The 22644-nt window shown below is 39.4% G+C and overlaps 2 protein-coding genes across 7 annotated transcripts in view; one reads left to right on the plus strand and one right to left on the minus strand.

The window, feature by feature from the left end:
- ECI2 (enoyl-CoA delta isomerase 2) lies at positions 1 to 19158 on the plus strand. 3 transcript variants are annotated; one of them, XM_060614917.2, is made up of 11 exons: positions 26 to 115; positions 1333 to 1354; positions 2475 to 2625; positions 4827 to 4925; positions 5158 to 5346; positions 7182 to 7251; positions 12038 to 12140; positions 12713 to 12833; positions 16396 to 16485; positions 17885 to 18028; positions 18907 to 19158. In XM_060614917.2, exons 3-11 carry the CDS (start codon positions 2521 to 2523, stop codon positions 19060 to 19062), a joined length of 1077 nt encoding a protein of 358 aa, XP_060470900.1. In that variant the 5' UTR covers positions 26 to 115; positions 1333 to 1354; positions 2475 to 2520; the 3' UTR covers positions 19063 to 19158. The 3 variants fall into 3 exon arrangements, with proteins under 3 accessions (XP_060470898.1, XP_060470900.1, XP_060470899.1); XM_060614915.2 differs by lacking the exon at positions 1333 to 1354 and having other exon boundaries at positions 1 to 115; XM_060614916.2 differs by lacking the exons at positions 26 to 115; positions 1333 to 1354 and adding an exon at positions 720 to 781.
- LOC132666794 (testis expressed protein 56-like) overlaps positions 4940 to 22644 on the minus strand; it is a 26095-nt gene continuing 8390 nt past the window's right edge. Inside the window, exons 3-5 of one of the 4 annotated variants that reach the window (XM_060614919.3) lie at positions 19253 to 19475; positions 14789 to 14887; positions 4940 to 5575 (exon numbers count right to left, since the gene is read on the minus strand). In XM_060614919.3, the coding sequence (XP_060470902.2) occupies positions 14813 to 14887; positions 19253 to 19475 (298 nt within the window). In that variant the 3' untranslated portion in view covers positions 4940 to 5575; positions 14789 to 14812. Of the gene's footprint in view, positions 5576 to 14745; positions 14888 to 19165; positions 19476 to 22644 lie in introns of those variants that run through there. The other 3 variants (XM_060614921.3, XM_060614920.3, XM_060614918.3) reach the window with 3 other exon arrangements.

Below are 22644 nucleotides of genomic sequence, written 5' to 3' on the forward strand. Positions count from 1 at the left end.
CCGCCCCCGTCCCTGATTGGTCCTGGCATTCTGTTCACGCCCATACCCTCGGGGTAGCCATGGCTGGCTCAGCGGGTAGAGTTGTCCGGCGCTGTTACCCTAATGTGCTGAGGAGGTAAGTGCTGAGCCAGGGGTCCAGGGTCGCCCTTGCGACGCCTCCGTCCCGGGAGAGTCGCCGCCTGTGGGAGCTGCCCTCTCTCTTAACTTGTCCCGAGAGCAACAGGGCTATGCTTTTATGGTTTTTCAGGAACACAGTGCCAGCAAGTATCCTGAAACGCGCGCCCTCTTCCTCAGCTGGGCGCGAAAGAGTCGGGGTGGAAGCCGCCGGGCCTAAGCTGCGACTCTTCTCCCCGCGCGCGTCCGCGCTCAGCGCGCGCCTCGGGCCACACTCCCTGCAGGAGTGCGTAGCACTCAAATCTCCGGCCTGTACGCCGCCACCCTGGCTGCTTCTGGGTTACAAACGTAGTTTGCTAAAATGAGGTCGAACATCTAAGCACGCTTGGCTTATTCTGCTGAACGCTGTAGAAACGCAAACCCTTATCAACTATTCTCTTCTTGGAGAACACTTGGAGAATAATGTTAAATGGCGGGATACACAAACTATGTAAAAACTAAAAAAGGAGGGGGGTGCGCCCGCTATGCAGGCGGTAAAGCACGTGACTCTTGACCACGGGTTGTGGATTTGAGCCCCATCTTGGGGGGAGAGTTTACTTAAAAAAAAAAAAAAATCTTAAATGGCACACACAAAAAGGACGCTATGCGTAAGAAACCAGAAACCCCGGTAATGTGATGGAGTTAACGATTTTCCTGATTCTGTATATTAAATGGTAGTGTTTTGTAATTTTTTTAACTTTAGCTTAAAATAAGTGTGTACTATATTTTGTGAACACTTGCACATTTATTTAGGCCTTCTAATGGACATTTTGTTTTCCTTTCATTTTGTTTGGAACTTCGCAGGTGCCAGATTCACGTAGGATGCAGTTTTTTCCCCCATTTTGGAAAGAAACTAATTCAATTATTTAATATAAAAATTGCTGAAGACTTATTGAATTACTAATATTTAAGGGTTTGAACATAGTGTTCATTATACTCTTTGAAAGTTGTGTTATTGCAGAAGAAGTGATACTAGGTTTGGGCTCCATTAGTAATTGTATGTTTTAATCATCTTTGATCCCATTAACTTGAACTTTATATGCCAGAGTCATCATTGTGAACACCCTTTTTGTTTGTTTTTTTGCTTGTTGCCTTAATACTATGCACTGAAATTTTCTCCTCCCCTCTGCCTGCTAAAAACTTACCTGTTTGTGCTTGCTGTTTCTGCTCTGCTTCTAGCTGGCTCCTTAAACTTCCTGGGGTGAGTATTTAGTTGTATCTGTTCAGCCCAGTTTCACAGACTAGCATCCACATCAGTTAGATTTCCCCTAGGTGGGTCCCTTACTTCACTAAGAAGTGGCTGGCTCTTTGGATGGCAGCAACAGCTCATTTGTCTTTTTGAACATTTCTTGTATTTTAGCTCATTCTCCCCTCCTTTCATCTGTATGTTGAGACACACATTTTGCTGAATAGGAAGAATTGGCCTTGTAGTAGTTTATACTTTGTTAATCAGTAAGGGCAGACAGGGTTTCTGGCGCACAGGGTGCAAAAGACCAAGTTCTGTTCACTTGACCTGTTCTGACTCAGTCTCCTGATTACTTTCATTTTGCATGCCTTTCATTTACTTCTTGCCAGTGGCAAAATTTTGTGGCAGTTCAGGTTCTAGCTGTTCTTACCAGTATTTAATTTGAGTTGCTACAAATGCATTGCGGTATTGTAGCTCCCTTTTCCTTTACTTGAAGATGACTACAGTTAGTCTCTGTATTGATTTTTAGAAATCACTGTTGGGGAAGAAGAAATTTATTTTGCCCTTCAAGATCCTTCTAGCTGGACCAAGAATCAAATGGACATACGACAGATTCACAGAAAACCAAATTTAGTTTCATACATATGGGGAATACATGACATGAATTTCCAAAAATAGGCAGCATGAGGCTTGTATGACTTGTATCTTGAAGCTTACATTCTGAGCTAAGGAGAAGGGGTATGGGTTTGAGGATACAAAGGGGAAGAAGACCAGTAGCAGGAAGGTGAGAGAATGTTGGCAAAACAAAGATGGTCCTGTTAGGTAAAGTTTGTTAGATAAAGAGGAATCTCTGTTAGTGGCTTTCTTCAACCGCTCTTCTTTCCAATGTAAACTCAGGCAGTTGGTGGGGAGGCAGAGAGATTTTCCTACATCTGCTGGCTTTTGCTTGCTTTTTACTCAAAATATTGTTCATGCCAAAGTGGCCCATCTTGGGGCTGCCTGCCCTTGGCCCCTACACCACTAACCATTTGCAGCCAACTTGTATAGGGCAGGTATAGGGAACATGTTTAAGGAGAAACAGCATTTTGGTATGTAACGGTTGGGAACAATTAGAAATCAGTGTGCCTGTTTGTAGTTCCCTGCAGGTCCCAGCACTTCAGCTGCACGTGAGTAAAACAGCAATGAGAGCCAGTCAGAAGGACTTTGAAAGTGCACTGAGTCAGGTGAAACTCTTGAAGGATCCAGGAAATGAAGTGAAGCTAAAACTCTATGCGCTCTATAAGCAGGTAACTCCCTGAGGTCTCATATCATTTAGAGACGTTTTGAGCAGATGGCTCTCAAATAGATACGCTGTGTGTTTTACTAAAATCTGTTTCTCATGTTTTTGAGGTTGCTGCCTTGCCTCTCAAACCTGTATACATGAGAGTTTTTGTATATTATTGGCCTTTGCAGTACTGTTAAGGCAAAAAGTAACCCCTCAGGATCACTCCAGAGTAAGAGAGACTTAAAAAAGATAACAACCAAAGGTGTGGACCTTATCTGGCTGAGAAAATATCCGCGGGGGGGGGGGTAGTTTTTTTGAGACTACTGGGGAAATTTGAATATGGATAGAATATTGGGTGATACCTGGGAGTTATTACTAAGGGCATCATGGCTATATAATAAAATGTTGATGTGTTTTAGGAATGCACGCTAAGTATGTAGGAGTGAAGTAGTATGTGTTTGGGAATCACTAAAATGGGCAAAAAAAAAAAAAGGGGGGGGGGAAGAAAAGGATGGACAAAGCAAGTATGACCAAAAAATGCTAGTTATTGAGTTAGGTTGAATATTGGGAATTCATTAGAATATTGTACTTTAGTGTATGTTTTATTTTTTTTAATGTTTATTTAGAGAGTGCGTGCATGTGCGCAGGGTGGGGGTGGGGGACAGACAGAGGGAGACCAAGGATTTGAAGCAGCCTCCACACTGTTGAGTGCAGAGCCTGATGTACGGCTCAAACTCATGACCCTAAGATCATGACCTGAGCCGAAACCAAGAGTCCACTGCCTAACCGGCTGAGCCACCTAGGTGCCTGTTTGAAAATTTTTATAACAAAAATTTTAAACTTCAGTTTTTAAGTTGTGATGTCTAAAGACTACCTTGAGAAGTCAGCTCATCTGAGCTCCTGGGTGTGATCTATTTTCCTCTTCCTGTGATTGGTATGAGCCTCCCTTACTTTCATATGGGTGTGTATAGTGAAGAATTTGACTTAGCTCAGAAAGAGCTAATGAATATGGATAGAATATTGGGTGATACCTGGGAGTTATTACTAAGGGCATCATGGCTATATAATAAAATGTTGATGTGCTTTAGGAATGTACGCTAAGTATGTAGGAGTGAGCCTACAAAGTATGTAGCCTTTGCCCTTGATTTTTGGGAGGTAATCCCTCAGCCCTTGAGATACCATGCCTGGTACAGAGTATCTTTGCCCGCCTGGAGAGTCTAACAATGTGATTTAGAGTGGGGGCTTCTGGTTAGTCAACCATACCCATGTGATGGAGCCCCAAATGAAAATTTTGAACACTGAGTCTTGAGTGAGCCTCCCTGGTGAGCAGTACTCCACGTGTGTAGTCAGACACGTGTTGTGGGAGAAGTGTTGCTATCCTAACTCCATGGTGGGTGTGGGGAAGGAGGCTTGTGAACTGTGTTGCCTCCAGCTTCTCAGGTATCACCCATTGCAGGGTGACTCCAGTCTCTCTGTCTTGGGAAAGTCTCAGACTCTTTTACTGCCTTTGTTTTTCAAAGCCTCTTCTTTCCTCTTTTGGCTAATTATGGAATTTAAAGTTTTTAAATGTGGCTATTTAAGTGGAAAGCAGTTGCTTGGGATATTTTATTCATCTTAAAACACTCCACCTGTTCTCAAATAAGTAAAATTTAGTTGTTTTTATGCTTCCTACTTGCATGCCCTTCAGTTCAGCTTCCAAAGGGTGAGTGGCTCTGACAGCCCCCCATCCCTGCTACCCTAGGCACAACTCTAGTTAGTAAAAATCCACCACTGAATGAGTGGTATTTTTTTGTACCTCCGAGTGGGGTTTCAGAATATGCTGTAGGTTTGGCTAGTCACGTTTGAAGATAATTTGCTTGAATATTTTGAGTGTGTGTGAAAAATGTGATCATCAGTATAAAACTAATGGACTACTGGAATTTTTAAAAAAGTACTTTCCCAGAACCCTTACCTTGCATTATTTTCACATGCAGGCATTTATAACCTATTTTAGGGGCTAATACCTCATGGCATATTTTCTCTCTCCAGTATTTTTTCTGTTGTGTATTTTTAGTAATAGCGTCAAAGGGAGGGCAAGGAGAAAATTCAGATGAATATATGTACCTTCCGAAAGTATTTGGGAGTGGAAGGCACATTCATGCTAGTTGTGCATTCTATGGATCTTAAATATTTAACACTCCAGTTTGCATGGACATTTGATAATTGCCTCTCTGCTTTTCACAGGCCACTGAAGGACCTTGTAATACACCCAAACCAGGGGTGTTCGACTTCATCAATAAGGCCAAATGGGATGCATGGAATGCCCTTGGCAGTCTGCCCAAGGTAAATTTACTTGCTACTTTGCTATTATTTTATTTGCTATACTCCTGAAGGAAGTTGGGTGCTTCTCATTATTAAGCCATTGCAGATGGAACCTGTGAGATCTTGATGTGTTCTGTTGAGTCAGAACCTCTTTTCTTTCTTCATTGGAAGGTGCTGTTTCTTAGCATTGTAAGTTTCTCAAAATGCTTACTCGTTGACCGTGGGCTGAAGTTATTTGTCATCTTCTCTTCAGGAAACTGCGAGGCAGAACTATGTGGATCTGGTGTCTGGTTTGAGTTCTTCCTCTGACTCCTCCAGCCAAGTGAAGCCTGAAGCAGACAGGAAACAGCCAGGATATGAAACCCTGGTGGTAACCTCTGAAGACAGCATCACAAAGATCATGATGAACCGGCCAGCCAAAAAGAATGCAATGACAACTCAGGTAAAGCGACCTGCCGTGAGAGTTTGTCCTGCTTTTCTGTTCTTCCCCTATTTCACTCAAAAGCTGTAGTGTTTCAGCATCATTCCTATTTTTGTGATCTCTCGTTTGATTTGGTGTAGTAAGATGAGTAATGGTGGCTGCTACTTCACACGACCAAGTTGGGCATTCATTATTTAGAACTTGTTGGCTTCGGGTAGGTTCTGCATGTCCAAAAAGCACTGCAACTTTCCTAACGATGGAAGCACAAATAAATTAACATAAATGAAGTGTATATTGATATAAGTGAATGTGCATAGAGATTCTCTCTAAGGTCAGGATAGACCATCCCCTGACTTTGTTCCTGTCACTTAGACTTGAGAGGGAGTACTATTCTAGTTGCATGGGGCTTTATTTTGTACAAGTAGAGGGAGAAAGGAAATAAGGCCTTCCTCTTAAATATAGCATAACCCAGCTCTGCTTAAAATGAGCTGCTTTATAAGAGCAACTTTGATCTTTGAATCTTTCATTGAACTAGAATGATAATAAAAATAACTATTTCCACCCCTTCCACTTGAAAAAATTATAGGGAATTAATTAGGTGCTTCGTGCTGAACTGCAATTAAAATTTGAGAGGACTATCTATAACCTTCTTTGTTGGGTTTATCATATGCTTTATAGCAGAAAGAGCACACTAACTTTAAAATAGTCTTAAATAAAAATTCAATGAGGTTGGGTATGTGCCATCCAATTAGTAAAACATTTGAATATCAAAACTTTATTTCCCTTGCCCTTCACTCAATTCTGTATAATCCTGGTGATGATTATAGCGAATAGTAGGTACTCTTCACAGTGTCAGCACTTTCCACACAGAGGTTTCTTTAGTTCCCATACGGAGCCTACTGCTATTATTACCTAACAATAAAATAATTAGGTTAAGTAGTAACTTGCTCAAATAAGCTGGAAAACCTAAATTGAAACCCTAATAGATCCATCTCATAATCCCAGCTCTTGCCAGTTACCCCATCATGCTATGTCATCATAACTGTAATAATATTGGCATTACTTCTTCATTTCTTCCCTCAATGAATATGATTTCACTTTTACTCATATATTATGTAAAGTCTATCTTTTTTTTCAGTGTCTGCGTGTGCATAAATATCAGCCCTCTTCATCATTCTCTCCCACCCACAGTGATGTCCCATCTGAGGTAGAAATGGCACCAGTGCATTAAAAGCTATAACAACTACACATCTGAGGTTTTCAGAGATGGTGCTGATTTGAAATACTGTCCTGTTGTCTTTGGTTACCATTACAGTGTCCTGAAATCCCAGCCTTTAACACTCATTAACGCTTTTCAGACTGCCTGGGACACTTGGGCTCTTTTTTGAGGTCCTAGCTGAAAAACCGCTTCATGAAACTCTATGGCCACCTCCCCTCCCACCCATGCCAGATGCATCAGTGCTTCCTCTGAGCTTCCAGCTGCATTGTACCCTCCACCCATTGTAGAGCTTCCTGGACCCCTCCCTCCCTCCCCCTCCCCCCCCCCCCCCCCCCCCCCCGCCAGCATTAATTCCAAAAGCTCAAGAAATGTGTCTTGCTTACTTTGGGAAAAAGTGGACAAATCCCCCAGTGTCCACCATAACACATGGTACCATTATACACACGGAGTAGTTGTAAAAAGAATGAGAATCCTTTCAAGTGTATCCAACTGCCTTTTTGATTATGTAAATACAACCAACATAAACAGAAGGCACTTTGCAGAGAGCAGGCTTGCAGACTGACTTTAGTCAATCCACCAGGTGGCAGTTATTATTTTCAAAGTTCTTTTCTTTTCCTCGTCTCCCCCTTTCACATAGATGTATAATGAAATCATGCTTGCACTTAAAGCTGCCAGCAAGGATGACTCTGCCATAACTGTTCTAACAGGTAAGACATTCTCTTGGATTTCTTAATAATTAAATTTCTATTTGGGGGGGGATGGATTTCCTACCAGATAGGAAACTGAGTAAATAGCTCTAAGGTCTTTTCCAGTACTGAGATACTCTAATTCTTTAATATATAAAAAACACAATAGGCATAAGATTGGTATCTTTATCATGTAAAAAGGAGATACAGACTGGTAAGAGAAGTACTAAGATCTGCTAGAGAAATTGGTGAATAGAATGAATAAACAGTTTATATGATAAAGACCAGGTATTAGATACCAAGGAAAAATGCAGCCTCATTAATAATCACAAATACAGATCAGAATGATGAGATACCATTTTGTACTTCTTAATTAGCAAAATTTTTAGTTATACCCTACTTTGACAAGGTTATGGTAGAATAAATGACTTTAATGTCTTGCTGGCAGCAGTGAAAATGGCTGTAAAAAGTGTAAATAGCAAAGGAAAAGGGCATTTTGGCAATATATAAATTGTTTAGCATGGGAATCCCACTTTGTAGAAGTTTATTTTAAGGAAATTATCCAAGAAAAGGTTAAAGGCTTGAGGCAAGAAAGGTATTTTGCAGAATTTCTTGCAATTGCAAAAATGTTAAAACATTCTAAATATGTTGCCATAATAGAATAATAAAGCAAATTCTAGAATATCCACTGGACTGTTTATTGCATAAGCACTAACAATTATAATTGTAAAGACCAACAATATAGAAAATATTTAAGATATAATTAAAAAAACAGTAAAAATTTTTAAACAGTGAAAATTATATCAGTTCTATGATAATCAATGAAAAATATCATGGATGCCCATGAACCTGGACTGATAGAAAATAGAAGTTGGATTTGGAAGGGACACCACGTGTGTGTAGGGGGCTAAGTCTCAGGACTCAGGTCAACTTACATTTAAATCCTGGCTTCATTCCTCACCTACCTGTGGGTGACCTTTGCTTCTGGAATGGAGAAGACAGTGTTTTACTAACCCCATTGAAGGGTTGCGATGGTGACATGAGATCATGCAGGTAAGGGCATGGCACACAGCAGGAATGTGGTAGATGGTAGCTGTTACTGTTTGTTGGCATTAGCAGAAACAGAAGTGATTCTGCTTTCTTTTATTTTTTGCTAAAGTTTGTAAAATAAATAATATAGAGATATCACACAGCTCTTTGTGAGAAAAGAGGTCAGGAGAGAGAAATCTCATAGCTGATTAGAGGGTCAGAGGAAGGGAAGAGCTGAAGATCGTCCTGGTTTTTGTTTTGTTTTTAATCTAAAGAATATGAAAAGGCAACATAACAACACTAAATCTCAATTCTTGGAACCCCAGTCCTGCTCCCGAGAAAAATTTGATTTTTCTTCCATGCCTTTTAGAAACTGTATGTATATACGTGTGTGTGTGTGTGTGTTTCTCTTCATGTTTTTAAAAACAACCAGAAAGACAGTATACACACATACTATATCCACCTGCCTACCTTAACACATCCTGAAAAACTGTTCTGTTAGCAACCTACACATCTCAGTGTTTCCTTTCAGGGCCACAGAGTATTACATTTTTTGGATTCCATAACTTACTTCATTATTCTTCTGTTGATGAACATGTAGATTGTACTTAGTCTTTGGCTATTAAAGTGCTTCAGTGAATGTCTTTAGATATGATTTTAGGCTAACGTGCAATCATATCTACAGGCTCTATTCCAAATTGCTAATTTAATAATGATAGGTGATATATATATATATATACACACACACACACACACACACACACACACACTTTCTGTTCTCTTCACCAGGTGCTCTTCTAAACACTTGGATTCTTTTTAAAGCTTTTTTTTATTTTAACTTTTTCTAAGCTTTCTTGGAACAAACCCAGTGAAGTTAGGTCCTGTAATTATTCTTCTTTTATAGCTGGGAAAACTCAAAGGTTAAGTTTTGATAAATAGTGCTTTTGCTATAGTTATCTTTTATATATGCTTCACATTGGGTTTCTGTTTCCTCTTTGATCCAATCATTACATAATAATGATAGTTCGTTAAATTTCCAGAAAGTTTTTTTTTTTGTTTGTTTCATTGGTTGGTTCCCTCCTTTCTTACCCTAGGCTTCAGTGGCACAGCCTGCCCCAAGTTGCTGGCTCTGGTCTCCTTTGTAAGTTCATGCTCTGTGTTGTCATCAAATGGGAGAGTTCCTGAAGGTTTACCCATAGGCAGTCTTTTCTTGCTTCTAGCTCTCTCTGGACCCTGCATCCATGCCTACTCTCCAACAAAAATTTACATGCTGGTGATTCCCCCATTGGTATCTTTTCTGAGGACGTTCCACGGGGTTCCCAACTGGTGTACCCACCTGGCACTTCTTCAGAGGTGTCACCTCCCACATCTCTCTGGAGCTCTTTTAGTGTTCCAAATCACAGTAGGTGGCTTCACATCTACCCTTTGTGTAGACCAGAATCCTAACATTCATTATTGATCTTGTCCCTGTCTTACCTCCTATGTCCAGTCCAATCCAATTTTACTTCATCAGTATTTCTGGACTTGTACTTTTTTTTTTATGTCTCCTCTGACCTAGTCCAAGCTACCGTGGACTCTTGTCTGAACTGAAATCAACCCCATCTAATCTCTCTGATACCCTTTTGTCCACCTCTCTCCCATGCCTTGTCCAATCTTACCACATCCAGTAAAATTCTTTTTCCAAATAAAAATCTTATTCTTCCCCCATTTGAAACTTCTTCAGTGGCACCAAGATAAATCAGTGGAGAAAGACAAATCTTCTGAAAAATGGTGCCAGAGCAACTAGATATCCATATATGGAAGAGTAACTAGGTCCATATGTAGAGAAATGAACTTCAACCCCATCTTACACCCTATACAAAAATTTAAAAGTTATTTAAGCATAAAACCCACAAACATAAAGCTTCTAGAAGAAAACAGTATCTTTGTAACCTTGGGGTAAGCAGAGATTTCTTAGAACACAAAAAGTATTAACCATTAAAGAAACTATTTACAACTTAGACTTCATCAAAATTTAAAATATCTGTTTATCAAAGTCAGTAGTAAGAAAATGAATATACAAGTACCACAAGGTGGAGGGGGGGGCATATTTGTATATACAAATTTATGTATACATAAATCTGATTAGTGATTAATATTCAGAATATATAAAGAACTCGTAGAAATTAACAACAGCCAGATTTATAAACTAGATAGAGGTGCTGGGGTGGCTTAGTCCATTAAGCGTCCAACACTTGATTTCCACTCAGATCATGATCTCACGGTTTGTGAGATCGAGCCCAATATCAGGCTCTGCACCGAGCGGGGAGTCTACTTAAGATTTCTCTGTCTCACTCTTTCTCTGCCCCTCCCCCACTCACACATGAGCTCTTGCTAAATAAATAAATAACAACCTTAAAATAATAAAAGAATAAAAACTAGATAAAAGACTTGAATACTTCATAAAAGAACATATACAGATTGTCAGTAAACACATGAAAAGGTGCTCAATATCATTAGCCATCAAACAAATGCAAATTAAAATCACAGTGAGATATTTCATGCACTAGAAGGGCTAAAATCCAAAGAACAGACAATATGAAAGACTGGTGATGATGTGGAGCAACTGGAACTCTTACACATCTAATATAAGAACTCTGCAGAAAACTGGCAACTTTTATGGATTTAAAAACATACCAACTCAGTGGCACACCAATCTACTCCTAGACAATTACTCAAGATAAGTAAAGCATATATCCACAGAACAGTTTATAATCCAATTTACAGTAGTCCAAAACAACTCAAATATCCATTCAGCAGATGAATAAACAAATTGTTGACTTAGTCACACAATGGAGTACTACTCAGCAATGTAAAGGAATGAAGAACTGATACGAGAATACAGGTGAATCTTTAAGACAGTTCAGCAAAGAGAACACAGACACAAAATAGTACACATTATGTGATTCCATTTATGAAAGTTCTAAAATAGGCAGAAGCGTTCTGTGGTGATTGAAGTCAGAAAGTGATTGCATTGGGGCAGGGTGGGGTGGAGTGAGATGGCTGGAAAGGAGCTTAATGGAACTTTCTAGGATGGTAGAAATGTTCTATATCCGTTTCAAATGGCGATCACAATTATTTACAGTTACCGAAAATCATTTAACCGAGCATTTAAAACAAAAGCATTTAGCATAAAAAAAAAAAGCATTGAAACACACAAGCATTTCTTGTGTGTAAATTATACTTTAAAACAAACACCTTCAATGGCTCTTAGAATAAAAGGCAGAACTTCTTAATGGTTCAGCAAAGCCCTGCATGGTCTTTCCTGCCTGCCCACATCCTACATACACCAACTCCCCCTCTGGATTTTACTGCTCTGGCACAGTGGTGCTTCTTTCAGCTCGTCATGTACACCATGGTTACCCCCTTCACAGAGCCTTTGTACATGGTGTTCCCTCTGCATGAATTCTGCCTTACCCCTCTTTTTCTAGCTAACCTTGCTCCTTCAGATCTCAGTTCAGCTATTCCTTCTTTAGGAATGTCCTTCTGAAACGGGATTAGAACAAATTCTGTTACATACTCTCATGTCATCATCAAGTACTTCTCTGTATCAGAATTAGGTTACCTACATTTGCTTATGTGTTTTGAAATCAATGTCCAGCTTATTCAACAGTCTGTAAATTAGGACAGGAGCCATAGCTGGTTCACCAGTGCATTTCCACTGCTTGCTAATAGAGCCTTACCTAGTAGATGCTCAGTAATTACGGAATGAATGGTGAATCTGCTGTTTTATTTACAGGAAATGGTGACTATTACTCTAGTGGGAATGATCTGTCTAATTTCACTGATATTCCCCCTGAGGGAATAGAGGAGAAAGCTAAAAGTGGTGCCATTTTACTGAGGTAAGAGTGACATTTGTTGATCCCAAAGGGCACATTCTTATTCATTAAAGTGGTATTTAGTCGAGCAGAAGATAAATACTTCTTTGTGTCAATGTAATAAACTACAGTTCTTTAAAAAAAAAAAAAAAAAAAAAAGTTCTCTCGTATTGAAGCAGAGAGATCTAGCAAATTCTCTTTTTGGCCAGAGGATTGCATGGTTTCTATGATTGCGGGTAATGAGATATGGGAAGTAGTCTCAGCCTAGAGGACAGGAAGGCTTCTCTCTTCCTAACTCATTTATCCCTCCTGGGTTTCTCATTCCCACTGAGCTATAAAATTGCAGCATATGCTCAGCCAGCCACCCTAATCTCTAAGTCTGTGGCTGACATACAGCCCTGACCTGGCTGCCCAGAATACATGGTTGAAACAAGGTCAAGCTTATGGGACTCATTTTATGAGCTTCCATCAAGTGCCATTCAGATGGATGTCCAGCCTGGCCAGAGAGTTTATTTCAGGCTCATGCTGTCTTTCCTATACTTCAGTAATGCTGCCTTGGAACATTTAAATGTGCTTTTGTATTTCTGTTTCTGTAGGGATTTTGTAGACTGTTTTATAGATTTTCCTAAGCCTCTGATTGCAGTGGTAAATGGTCCAGCTGTGGGAATCTCTGTCACCATTCTTGGGCTATTTGATACTGTGTATGCATCCAACAGGGTAAGTTAGCCCCCAGAAACTTACAAAGTCTTGAGGGAAAAATGAGGTCCTCTGAACTTTCCTTTATTGTTGCTAGTAGTAAGTAGATTACATGGTTTATGGTAGAATGGACTAAATTAAAATTTTTCCTAACGAATTACCCTAATGTAATTCAACTTGTTTTATTTGTCCTTCATTATTAACTTAGGTTTTCCTAAACACCAGTATTGTTGTGAACATTTGTCCCCACTCTTTCAGTTCTTTAGTCAGATTACATAACAGTTACTCAACTTCTAATTTTCCAATTAATCTAAGATAGGAGTGGCATTTTTGCATGTTACACAAGTGGATCACTTAATACTTTTTTTTTTCCAAATAAATTCTAGAGTTTAGAATTTTAGAATAGAATTTTTGAATAAGAAGGAACTTTCAAGCACTCTCTGCCCTCACTCCCTTTTTTGCAGGTAAGTAAACTGAAGCTCAGTGAAGTTACTTGCCAAAACAGTTCAGCCTGGTGTTTATCATTGAATTGTACTGATTTTACTTTCTGTTCTTACTACAGTAGTGGTGTATGTCATAGTAGAAAATAAAATTTTGAAAAATCTGGAAAAGCACAAAGAAAGGGTTCAATTAAAAAACACTCCTTGTCTTACCTCTCAGAGATAACCAGTCCCTGGGTGCTGGAACTCCAGGTCTTTCATTTTGAACAAAGATGTGATGACCATTTAGCTTAGAACTTTTACCTTAGAACTTGTACTGTAGAACTAATAATCCCTTGTACGGTTACCAGATTCTTAGAGTTATTTTTGCTTCTGCAGTAGTAGGATTTCCTGATCTACACTTCATGGGAAACATTTGGTTTTTATCACTGAAGAGATTTCTAGTTTTGTTTGGAGGTGTTTTCCCTACTGATAGACAAGACCATATTTTAAGATCCTAATCTCTTGGGTTCATTTTTTACCAGATTCAGTTTGATCGGATTGGGCATATTGTCAGACCTAATTGTTACTAATAATTTTTCCATGAAAATAGTAAATGAGATTCTAGGTGCTAGGATGTCTAACCTTTACAGGTGGAAATTTCTGCCCAAAGGCAGAAATCAGTAGCCTTTGGTCACACTGTGTGTTAGAGGACTCATTAATCAGCCAGCCCAGAAAGGGGTGGGTTCAGGAATTCCTGACATGAACTTGGGGATCTCCTTCTTCAATACTCAGAGGGAAAATATATCATCCTCTTTGAATATTTTCCTGATTCTCTCTCAGAATTCAAAATGACTGTCCTATCCATCATCCTTTTATAGGTTTCTAGGACTTCCATCTTAAACGATACCAATTATAATTGAAATCAAAGAAAACACATGTATGTAATCAAAAATGCTAAAAGATTTGGCTCAAAGTAAAATATTTAAACAAATAGAGACCACTGCTAAGAGTTCACCCAACTGAATCAAACCAAGGTTCAATTTCAAATCAGAGAAAGACACAGAAGAAAGAACCTGTGGAGAGGAATTTGTTTTATAGGATTTATCATTATTGGCTTCATAAACAAATACCATACTAAACATGGGTTAACATTTACTCATATAATCAAATGATTCTTTATTATGGGCAGTAGTTAACATTGTCTGTTAGCTTCTTTGTCAACAAATAGTGCATTTCCCCATGAGGTAATAAAAAGGTAGAAATCCTAAAAATCATATTTGAGTACACCACATACTGGGTGTTCTGTTGATGCACAGTGTACATACATAACACTTACAACAGCCCTGTGAGACAGGTACTCTTGTCTCCATTTTACAGATGGGGAAACTGTGGCACAAAGAGGTTAAGAAGCTCCCAGCATCACCAAGCAGTCTGATGCAGAGCCTGACCCTTAGTCACATCTACTGCTCTATTTATGAAAATGGGCTAAATGCTTACTTGTAATAATGATTGTAAATAAGTTAAATGGTGCTTTATTGTTGGCTCCACACATACCTGTTCGTGTCCCCTTAGCTATGATTAGCCTTTTCTTTCAATTTCCTGCTTGTAATCCTTAGGCTGTGACTTTGCAGTATATCTTCTTGAATATGTTTTCTTTTGGAGGGAGGGGGATGATAGGTGACATTAGTATTTTATATTTTTATTTTGGTTTATGTGCTGCATACATTATATATTTATGTCCTCTAACAATATACATTATGAAATAGCACCATATCTGATTAGGGGAAACGAAGTCTAAATGTTCTGTGTATATATTGTCAATTATAAATTAATTTCCTTTCATAAGGACTTCTCATTCATCAAGAAATACACAAAAATATTTCTTAAATAAATTTAAAAAATTAAAGATGGCTCTGTAGTCTAAATAACCAGTATTAGTCATAGATTCTGATATTTAAAGCCAATTTAAAAACCTCTCTGAGGTAAAATCAAGACAGATGACAGACTGAGGAAACAATTTTTCAACTGACACAATAAAGGCTAATCTTCCTAACATTTTTTAAATACATTTATAAAATGATAGATCAACAACTTAATGTAAAAATGGGCAACAGAGGAATACATAATCTGCAGAAAATAAAGTATAAATGCCTCTTTAAAAACATAGGAGAAAGACACTATTAAGAAAATTACTTGCAACCAGAATACATAAAGAACTACAATTTGATAATAAAAAGACAACCAATCTAACTTAAAAATCATGGGCAAAGTATTAGAATGATTACTTCATCAAAAAAGATATAAAATGAGCTAATAAGTACATGAAAAGAAGCTCAACATCATTAGTCATTAGGTAAATGGAAATTAAAACCACAAGACACTACTACACACCTACCAGGATGGTTCAAGATAAAATGACTGATAATAACAAGGTTTAGCGAGGGTGTGGAGCAATTGGAACTCCACGTGCTGCTAGTGGGACTGTTAAATGGTACACCATGGTGGAAAATCTTTTGGCAGCTTCTTACAAAGTTTTAAACCACCATTTACCCTACAACCTGGCAATTCCACCCCTAGGTATTTACCCAAGAGAACTGAAAACACGTTCATGCGGAGACCTGCATAAAATTATCATTAACAGTCGTAATCATAATAGCCAAAATGCTGGAAATAACACCGATGGCTTCCGCTGGTAAATGGATACACGAATTACAACATCCATACAATGGAATTCTTCTGTTCAGTAACAAGAAGGAACAAGCTACTAATACATACTACAGCATGGTGACTCTCAGAAATCTTAGGCTAAGGACCAAAGGCTACAGAACATGTGATTCCATTATATTACATTCTAGAGAAGACAGAGGGACAGAAAACAGATCGGTGGTTGTTTAGGGGTGACAAGAATGGAAGGCACAAAAGAACCCTTTGGGGTGATGGAGATAGTCTACACCTTGACATGGTGGTGACTGCAGAACTGTATACATGTGTTAAAACTTACCAGCTGCATACCTAGTAGTGAACTTTCTGTGTATATAATTCCACCAAAATCCTAATTGTAAAGCAAGTTACTCAGTTAAGTATTGTGAGGATGTAGACAATAGTGGGGTTTTTTTTATCCCATACAAAAAATAATTTTATTTTCTTTTTTCTCCAAATAGGCAACATTTCATACTCCTTTTAGTCACCTAGGCCAGAGTCCAGAAGGATGTTCTTCTTACACTTTTCCGAAGATAATGGGCCCAGCCAAGGTAACTTTTGGAAACCTCAAGAATAAATTGTAATAGTGACTTCTGTTCCAAAGGCAACTCTGTACTCTCTCTTTTTATAATATAGACAGGAGAAAAATGAAACATTTGCTGATAATGTTTGAACTCTAAAAGTTTCAAATATAGAGGAGCTGGGCTATGGGAAATGGTCTTTCTGGTATGAGGGAGAATCAGAAACCCTCCATAACTCCCCAAACTAGGATCTATTCTTGCAGCTGGGTGCCTAGCTCATTCTCTGCTGCTGTGTGGTGTTAAAAGACCAGGGCTTTAAAAGCATTAAAAGACCAGGGCTTGTGCCCAGCTCAGGGCGCCACCTGGTTTCTGTACAGATGAGTGGCATCCTCTGGAAGCCCTAAGATGACGCCTTTACTTGGAGAGTCACGGGAGATACTCTTCCACAACCACTTCCAGTCACAGCAGCCTCTTCGTGGGTGGTTTTAGTTGTGTGTTCAGGTTCCCTGAGTGGTTCAGTGGCTGCTCAGGTCTGTCACTGTGTCTGGAAACTTGGTTGTGCAGGCTTAGTGTGCATGACTGCAAGGTGATCACAAGACTGGAGCATGGAGAGCAGGGGCTAGGGGATGGCTCGGCCTACACTCTTTGAGGTATGAAAGGGCTGGCGTTGGAGTTGAGCCTGTTTTCACTGACTGCTAGGTTTTTGTTGTAAATACGTATTTTTTAAATCTCATTATTCTGTCATAGACCCTGAGTCACTCTACAGATTTTAACTTTGAAAAGCTGGGCAGAACCAACTCTAAGGCTTAGGGCATTTGACTATGAAAATACTATTTTTCCAGAAGAAAAATTGGAAATACAGAGGATATCTGCTTAGGGATCTCAGTTTGTTAGAAACAATCTTAGTCCTCACTTTCCTTTAGCCAGGTAGAGCTAAGTACTAGTCTCTGTGCAGGTAAAGAAACCTGTCAGAGCTGGACCACTGGGTAAAATCTCCAGGGAGAGGAAGTTAGAGAGGTAGAGTGTCTAAAGTTTGGTTGGCATTGACTGTGACCATGATTTTCCTTTTTTTTTTTTAATTCTTTTTTTCTTATATAGTTGTTTATGGTATATTAAATAAAAAATTATAGCTGCATGGGTTATCAAGTCAGCATCTGCTTCAAGTCATTTCTGCCCTGGGCTCCCTGCTCTTGCCTCTCCAACATAGATACATCCAGAAGCAAAAACACCTGCAAACCTTCTAGAGAGCCTAAGATGGCTTCAGCACATTTTGCAACAGCATTGCCTATTGAGGTCTTCAGTTTCTCCCTGAACAAGAAATCCTGGCAACCTGAAAAGACCACAGGGGAATCTCCCTATGTCTGCTGTTCTGAGGTTAACTGACCTTTGTTTTATTAAGTTAATATCTCAATCCTACTTTTCATTTCAGGCAGCCGAGATGCTTATTTTCGGAAAGAAGTTAACCGCTGCAGAGGCATGCGCTCAAGGACTTGTTACTGAAGTGTTTCCTGATAGCACTTTTCAGAAGGAAGTTTGGACCAGGCTGAAAGCATATTCAAAGTTGCCCCCAAATGTTTGTGTTCTTTTTTTTTCTTTTTTAATTGTAGAAACCATGGAAATAATGTATTTGCCTTAAGAGAATAAGGAATTTAAAAAACAAGACCTATCTTGGTTAGCTTTGAGCATATCTAAATTTGAGATTAAAAATAACCATAATAATGTTAGAAGCACTGATTTTTATAAAACTTTTCAAATAGACATTTCATTTCTCTGATATGTAGGAAGGCAGAGGGGCAGTTCTTTCTGGGGATGACTTTGAGGAGGATGATAGGCATTATTTGCTGAGCACTTTTATTCTTGAATCCAGGTGAGAAACCAGATAGGTTGACCTTGAGGAGATTCTTATCATGCAGCACTTTTGTGGGGGTGGGGGGTTGGTTTTTGTTTCTATTTTAAGTTTATTTATTTATTTTGAGAGAGGGAGCACAAGCAGGGGAGGGGCAGAGAGAGAGGGAGAGTGAGAGAATCCCAAGAAAGCTCTGTGATGACAGCACAGAGCCAGACATCGGTCTCAAACCCACCAACCTATGAGATCATGACCAAGAGTTACACACTTAACCAAAGAGCCACCCAGGTACCCTGCACTTTCATTTTTATATGCAGCTAACTGGTGACTGATTGCTCTTATAGTCTTTCTGTCCAAAATGTGGTCCTGGAACCAAAAGCTTTAGTATCTATCTGGGGCTTTTTACAAATGTGGAATCCCAGGCTCTCTCCCACACCCATCAAAGTAATCTGTATGTGCATTGTAGTTTGAGAAACACTGTCCTACGTTACACCTGTATCTGAACGTGTGACAGGATTAAGTGAACAATGGAGAAACAAAAATCAGAACTATAGGGTACCCTGTTACAATGCCTTTTAACCTTATTGTTGCTTTTGTGTTTTCAGGCCATGAGAATTTCAAAACAGGTCATCAGGAATAGGGAGAAAGAAAAGCTACATGCTATTAATGCCGAAGAAAGCAGAGTCCTCCAGGAAAGATGGCTGTCAGATGAATGCACAAATGCAGTCATGAACTTCTTAACCCGAAAAGCCAAACTGTGATGCCTATCACAGAAACGTTAAACATTTCAAAGGAAGGGATGTGCTAGCATTTGTGATTTCCAATACTTGAACTGAATAAACCGTGCTGAAATATCACTTATGATTATCCTACTTCACTAAAGCCCTGGTGAAAAACAAATGACATGTAAAACAAGAATCTACAGAGGTTTTTGGTCATAGCGAGTCTTACATCTTTTGACATGAAACGCTGTTGCCAGGAACACTGAAACATTGTGCCTGTGGTCCTGCTTTGAAAAGCATTCACAGCATTACAAGCTGAAGTCAGGTCTTCGAACACCACGATAGCACTTTGCCGTCCACAGAAGGTGACTGACTTAATTGGCCCGAACACTGACAGCCTCTGGATTACTGACTGGAGGTCTTCGGCGGGTTGCATGTTCTTTTTCAACCATCTAGCAAGGGAGCAAATGGAGCAGTAGTACTATTAGAAAATAAGTAAGAATCTTATTTCCATTTTTTCCCCCATAATTTAATAAAAAAGGCATGAAGGGAAAATTGGGTTATTTCATTGGACGTAAAAGCAGCGTTCTGGATCCGTAATTACATACTTAACTATTACATAGTCTTCATTCTTGTTTAACGTGTTAGGCTATAAAAGGCATACCTACAAGCTACCTTACCTGTCCTTGGAACTTTCTGCTTTGATTGGCGCCATATCTATTAGTTGACAAGGATGAGGGTGTCATTCCAGTGGCTACAAAGCCATCATGGAATATTTTGCTCTTCTAAATACCCCCTTTCCTTTTCAGTCTGTCCCTCAAGCCTCAATATCCAGGTAGCCAGCCCACTGAACCTGTAACTTTTGAGGTCTTCATTTTTGTATTCCAGTATTATAATCCAAAATGTTCAGTCTTATTGAAAATATATGAATAGTAATAGCCATTGTTTTGAGCACTTACTGTTTGTTACAAGTGTTAGATGGCCCATAACCACATTTTATCCTCAAAAAGCAGTGCTACAAGTTGAAAATGATGTGGGTACTGTTGCTTCTACCATTTTACAAGTAGGGATGTAGAGGCACGGGGATTTAAGGAGCTTTTCCAGAGTCAAACTCACAGGAAGTGTTGCAGAGAGTTACAGTTCCACTGTGTTACCATGAGCCTACTACTGCCTACCCTCCCACTAATTTCATCTAAAATCTCTGGGCAAAAGATGTGAAACAATTCCTTGGAGATGCTGAAATTGAAAGCAGATGGATTGTGTTAGGGCATCAAAATACAAAGAAGCAACTGCACAAGGATGAGTTTCTCAGATGGTGGGAAACGAAACAGTTGCTGGGCCTTCCTGAGCATGTGACTTCCACCCAAAGGCAGGCCCCCATTAATCCTTGCAGTGGTGGCCAACAGTACACCTGGCCAAATAAAATCTGAGATAAAGGAAAACCTTTTTCTAATCAGAGAAAGGATTCCCTGGGGGGTAGAGAGTAAGCATGAGGACAATCCCCGAGCAGAGAGAGAGACATGTTCCCCTAACTGTATGAACACACACAAGTCTCAAGTTCATGAGTGGACAAAACACACAGAAGGCTTTGAAGACTGCACTGGGATTTTTGATCATTACCCACACAAGATCAAGATAGAGTGTATAGTCTCTAAGCAGGTTGGTTACTTGCTAAAACAAAAACAGCAACATTCTCCAAACGATTGTAGCAGGACCCACAAAAACAACATTCTCCAGACAATGTCAACAGGACCCAGGATCCATGCAATGTGTAATATTTAGTGTCCACGGTACAACACAAAATGATTTGACATGCAGAAGACCATGAAAATGCAAACAGGTGAAGAAAAAGCACACGTCAATCCTGAGATGACCTAGATGCCATTGTCCTACAAAGTTTTTAAACTAGTTTTTGTGACTGTTCTACAAGGTAAAGCACACTTGAAATGATGAAAACAATGTGGCTTCTCAGCACAGGAACAAGCTACCAAAGGAGATGCAAATATAAACTTTAGAACTGAAAATCTGAAATTTAAGAAAGATGATCTGAAGGGCTTTGCTAGCAGACTTGGTGACGAAGGAGTCAATAAACTTGGAAGGTAGATCTACAGAAATTAAGCAGAGCAAAACACAGAAGAAAATACTGGGAAAAGATGAATAAACAGTGACATCAGCAAGATGGCAAGCTAGGAAGATTTAGGCCTCATTTTTCCATAGAAACATCAAATAACTACAGAAACTGAACACCTAAACAAGTGAATGTCCAACACAAAATCACATTGAATTTTGTAAGAAATTGTGTGGCATTTTTACTTGCCCTTGCCCCACCACTTCCCTGCATGGTGCGGTTGGAAGGAATTCACCTGATTCTTGGCTCCCTCCCTTGGGATGAAAGGAGCAGAGTGGAACTTGTTTGCAACATTCTGACCTATCTGTGGACTGTCTGAGGAACTGTTTGCTGTCTTGCTGGAGTCAAAGTTCAGAAGGGAAACACTGCCATAATTTGGATGTGAGACAAGAAACCACAAGAGGCAGTGGCAGTCAATGGAACACATGAAAAGTACAAGCTGACTGCAGATGAGAAAGATTACAAAACAGTGGAATACAATACAATACTTAAGGCCCCAAGAAGAAGGTGGAGATTCTTCAGGAAATTAAGACATTTAAAAGCTGAGGGAAATTTTTAAAACATACAGACCTGGACAGGAAGCATGCCCAGAAAAGACCTGAGAAGGTCCGGGATGCTCTGAAGACTCATGGTCCCACTAATGAGAGAAGGTCTTACCCATCAGTGTACGAGGGGCCTGTTTTTGCAAATGCCCACTTTTCAACAAAAGGTCATGGGCATGCAAAGAAACAGAAAAACATGGAAGCAAAAATTTCAGAAACAAGCAAAAGGCACCTAGTTATTAGACAAGGGTTTTAAAACAAATGTCAGATACCTCAAAAGAGCTAAAGGCTAATATGGACAAAGAACAAAAGGACATCAGGAAAACAGCATGTGAAGATAAAAGTGTATTGACAAAGAGGTGGACTTTTTTTTTAAACTGAACAAATTCTGGGACTGAAAATTACAATAATTGGAAAAATTAACTAGGGCAGTTCAGCAGCAGACTTGAACAAATAGAAGAAAAATCAGCAAACTTAAAAAGAGGTCATTTGAAGTGATCAAGCTTGAGGAGCAAAAAAAAGAATGTTAAGTGAACAGAGCCTAAAAGACTTAGGGGACAGACTCCGTCAGGCTGACTGCTATACACACAATGGGATCCCCAGGTAGAAGAGGAGGAGAGAGGGCAGAGTGATCATTTGAAAACAAGAATGCCTAAATTTGAGGAAAGATGTGGATATACAAATCCAAGAAGCTCAGTGAACTAGAAGTAGGATAAACATAAAGATACCTACACTGAGCCACACTATAATGACACCGGTCAAAGACAAGGAGTGAATCTTAAAAGCAGCAAGAGAAAAGCAACTCATTATAAATTTATTTTTAATGTTTTTATTTATTTTTGAGACAGAGACAGAGCATGAGCAGGGGAGGGACAGAGAGAGAGGGAGACACAGAATCCAAAGCAGGCTCCAGGCTCCGAGCTGTCAGCACAGAGCCCAACACGGGACTTG

The sequence above is a fragment of the Panthera onca genome, chromosome B2 (assembly GCF_046562875.1).
Source record: "Panthera onca isolate mPanOnc1 chromosome B2, mPanOnc1 haplotype 2, whole genome shotgun sequence".
Classification (NCBI taxonomy): domain Eukaryota; kingdom Metazoa; phylum Chordata; class Mammalia; order Carnivora; family Felidae; genus Panthera; species Panthera onca.

What these genes read in the sequence shown, in the direction of transcription:
- ECI2 (XM_060614915.2), top strand. Translation starts at nt 60, where the DNA reads ATGGCTGGCTCAGCGGGTAGAGTTGTCCGGCGCTGTTACCCTAATGTG. An exon ending in CCCTTGGCAGTCTGCCCAAG is followed by an intron (nt 4,926 to 5,157) that starts GTAAATTTACTT and finishes TCTTCTCTTCAG; the next exon opens with GAAACTGCGAGGCAGAACTA. An exon ending in TGCCATAACTGTTCTAACAG is followed by an intron (nt 7,252 to 12,037) that starts GTAAGACATTCT and finishes TTTTATTTACAG; the next exon opens with GAAATGGTGACTATTACTCT.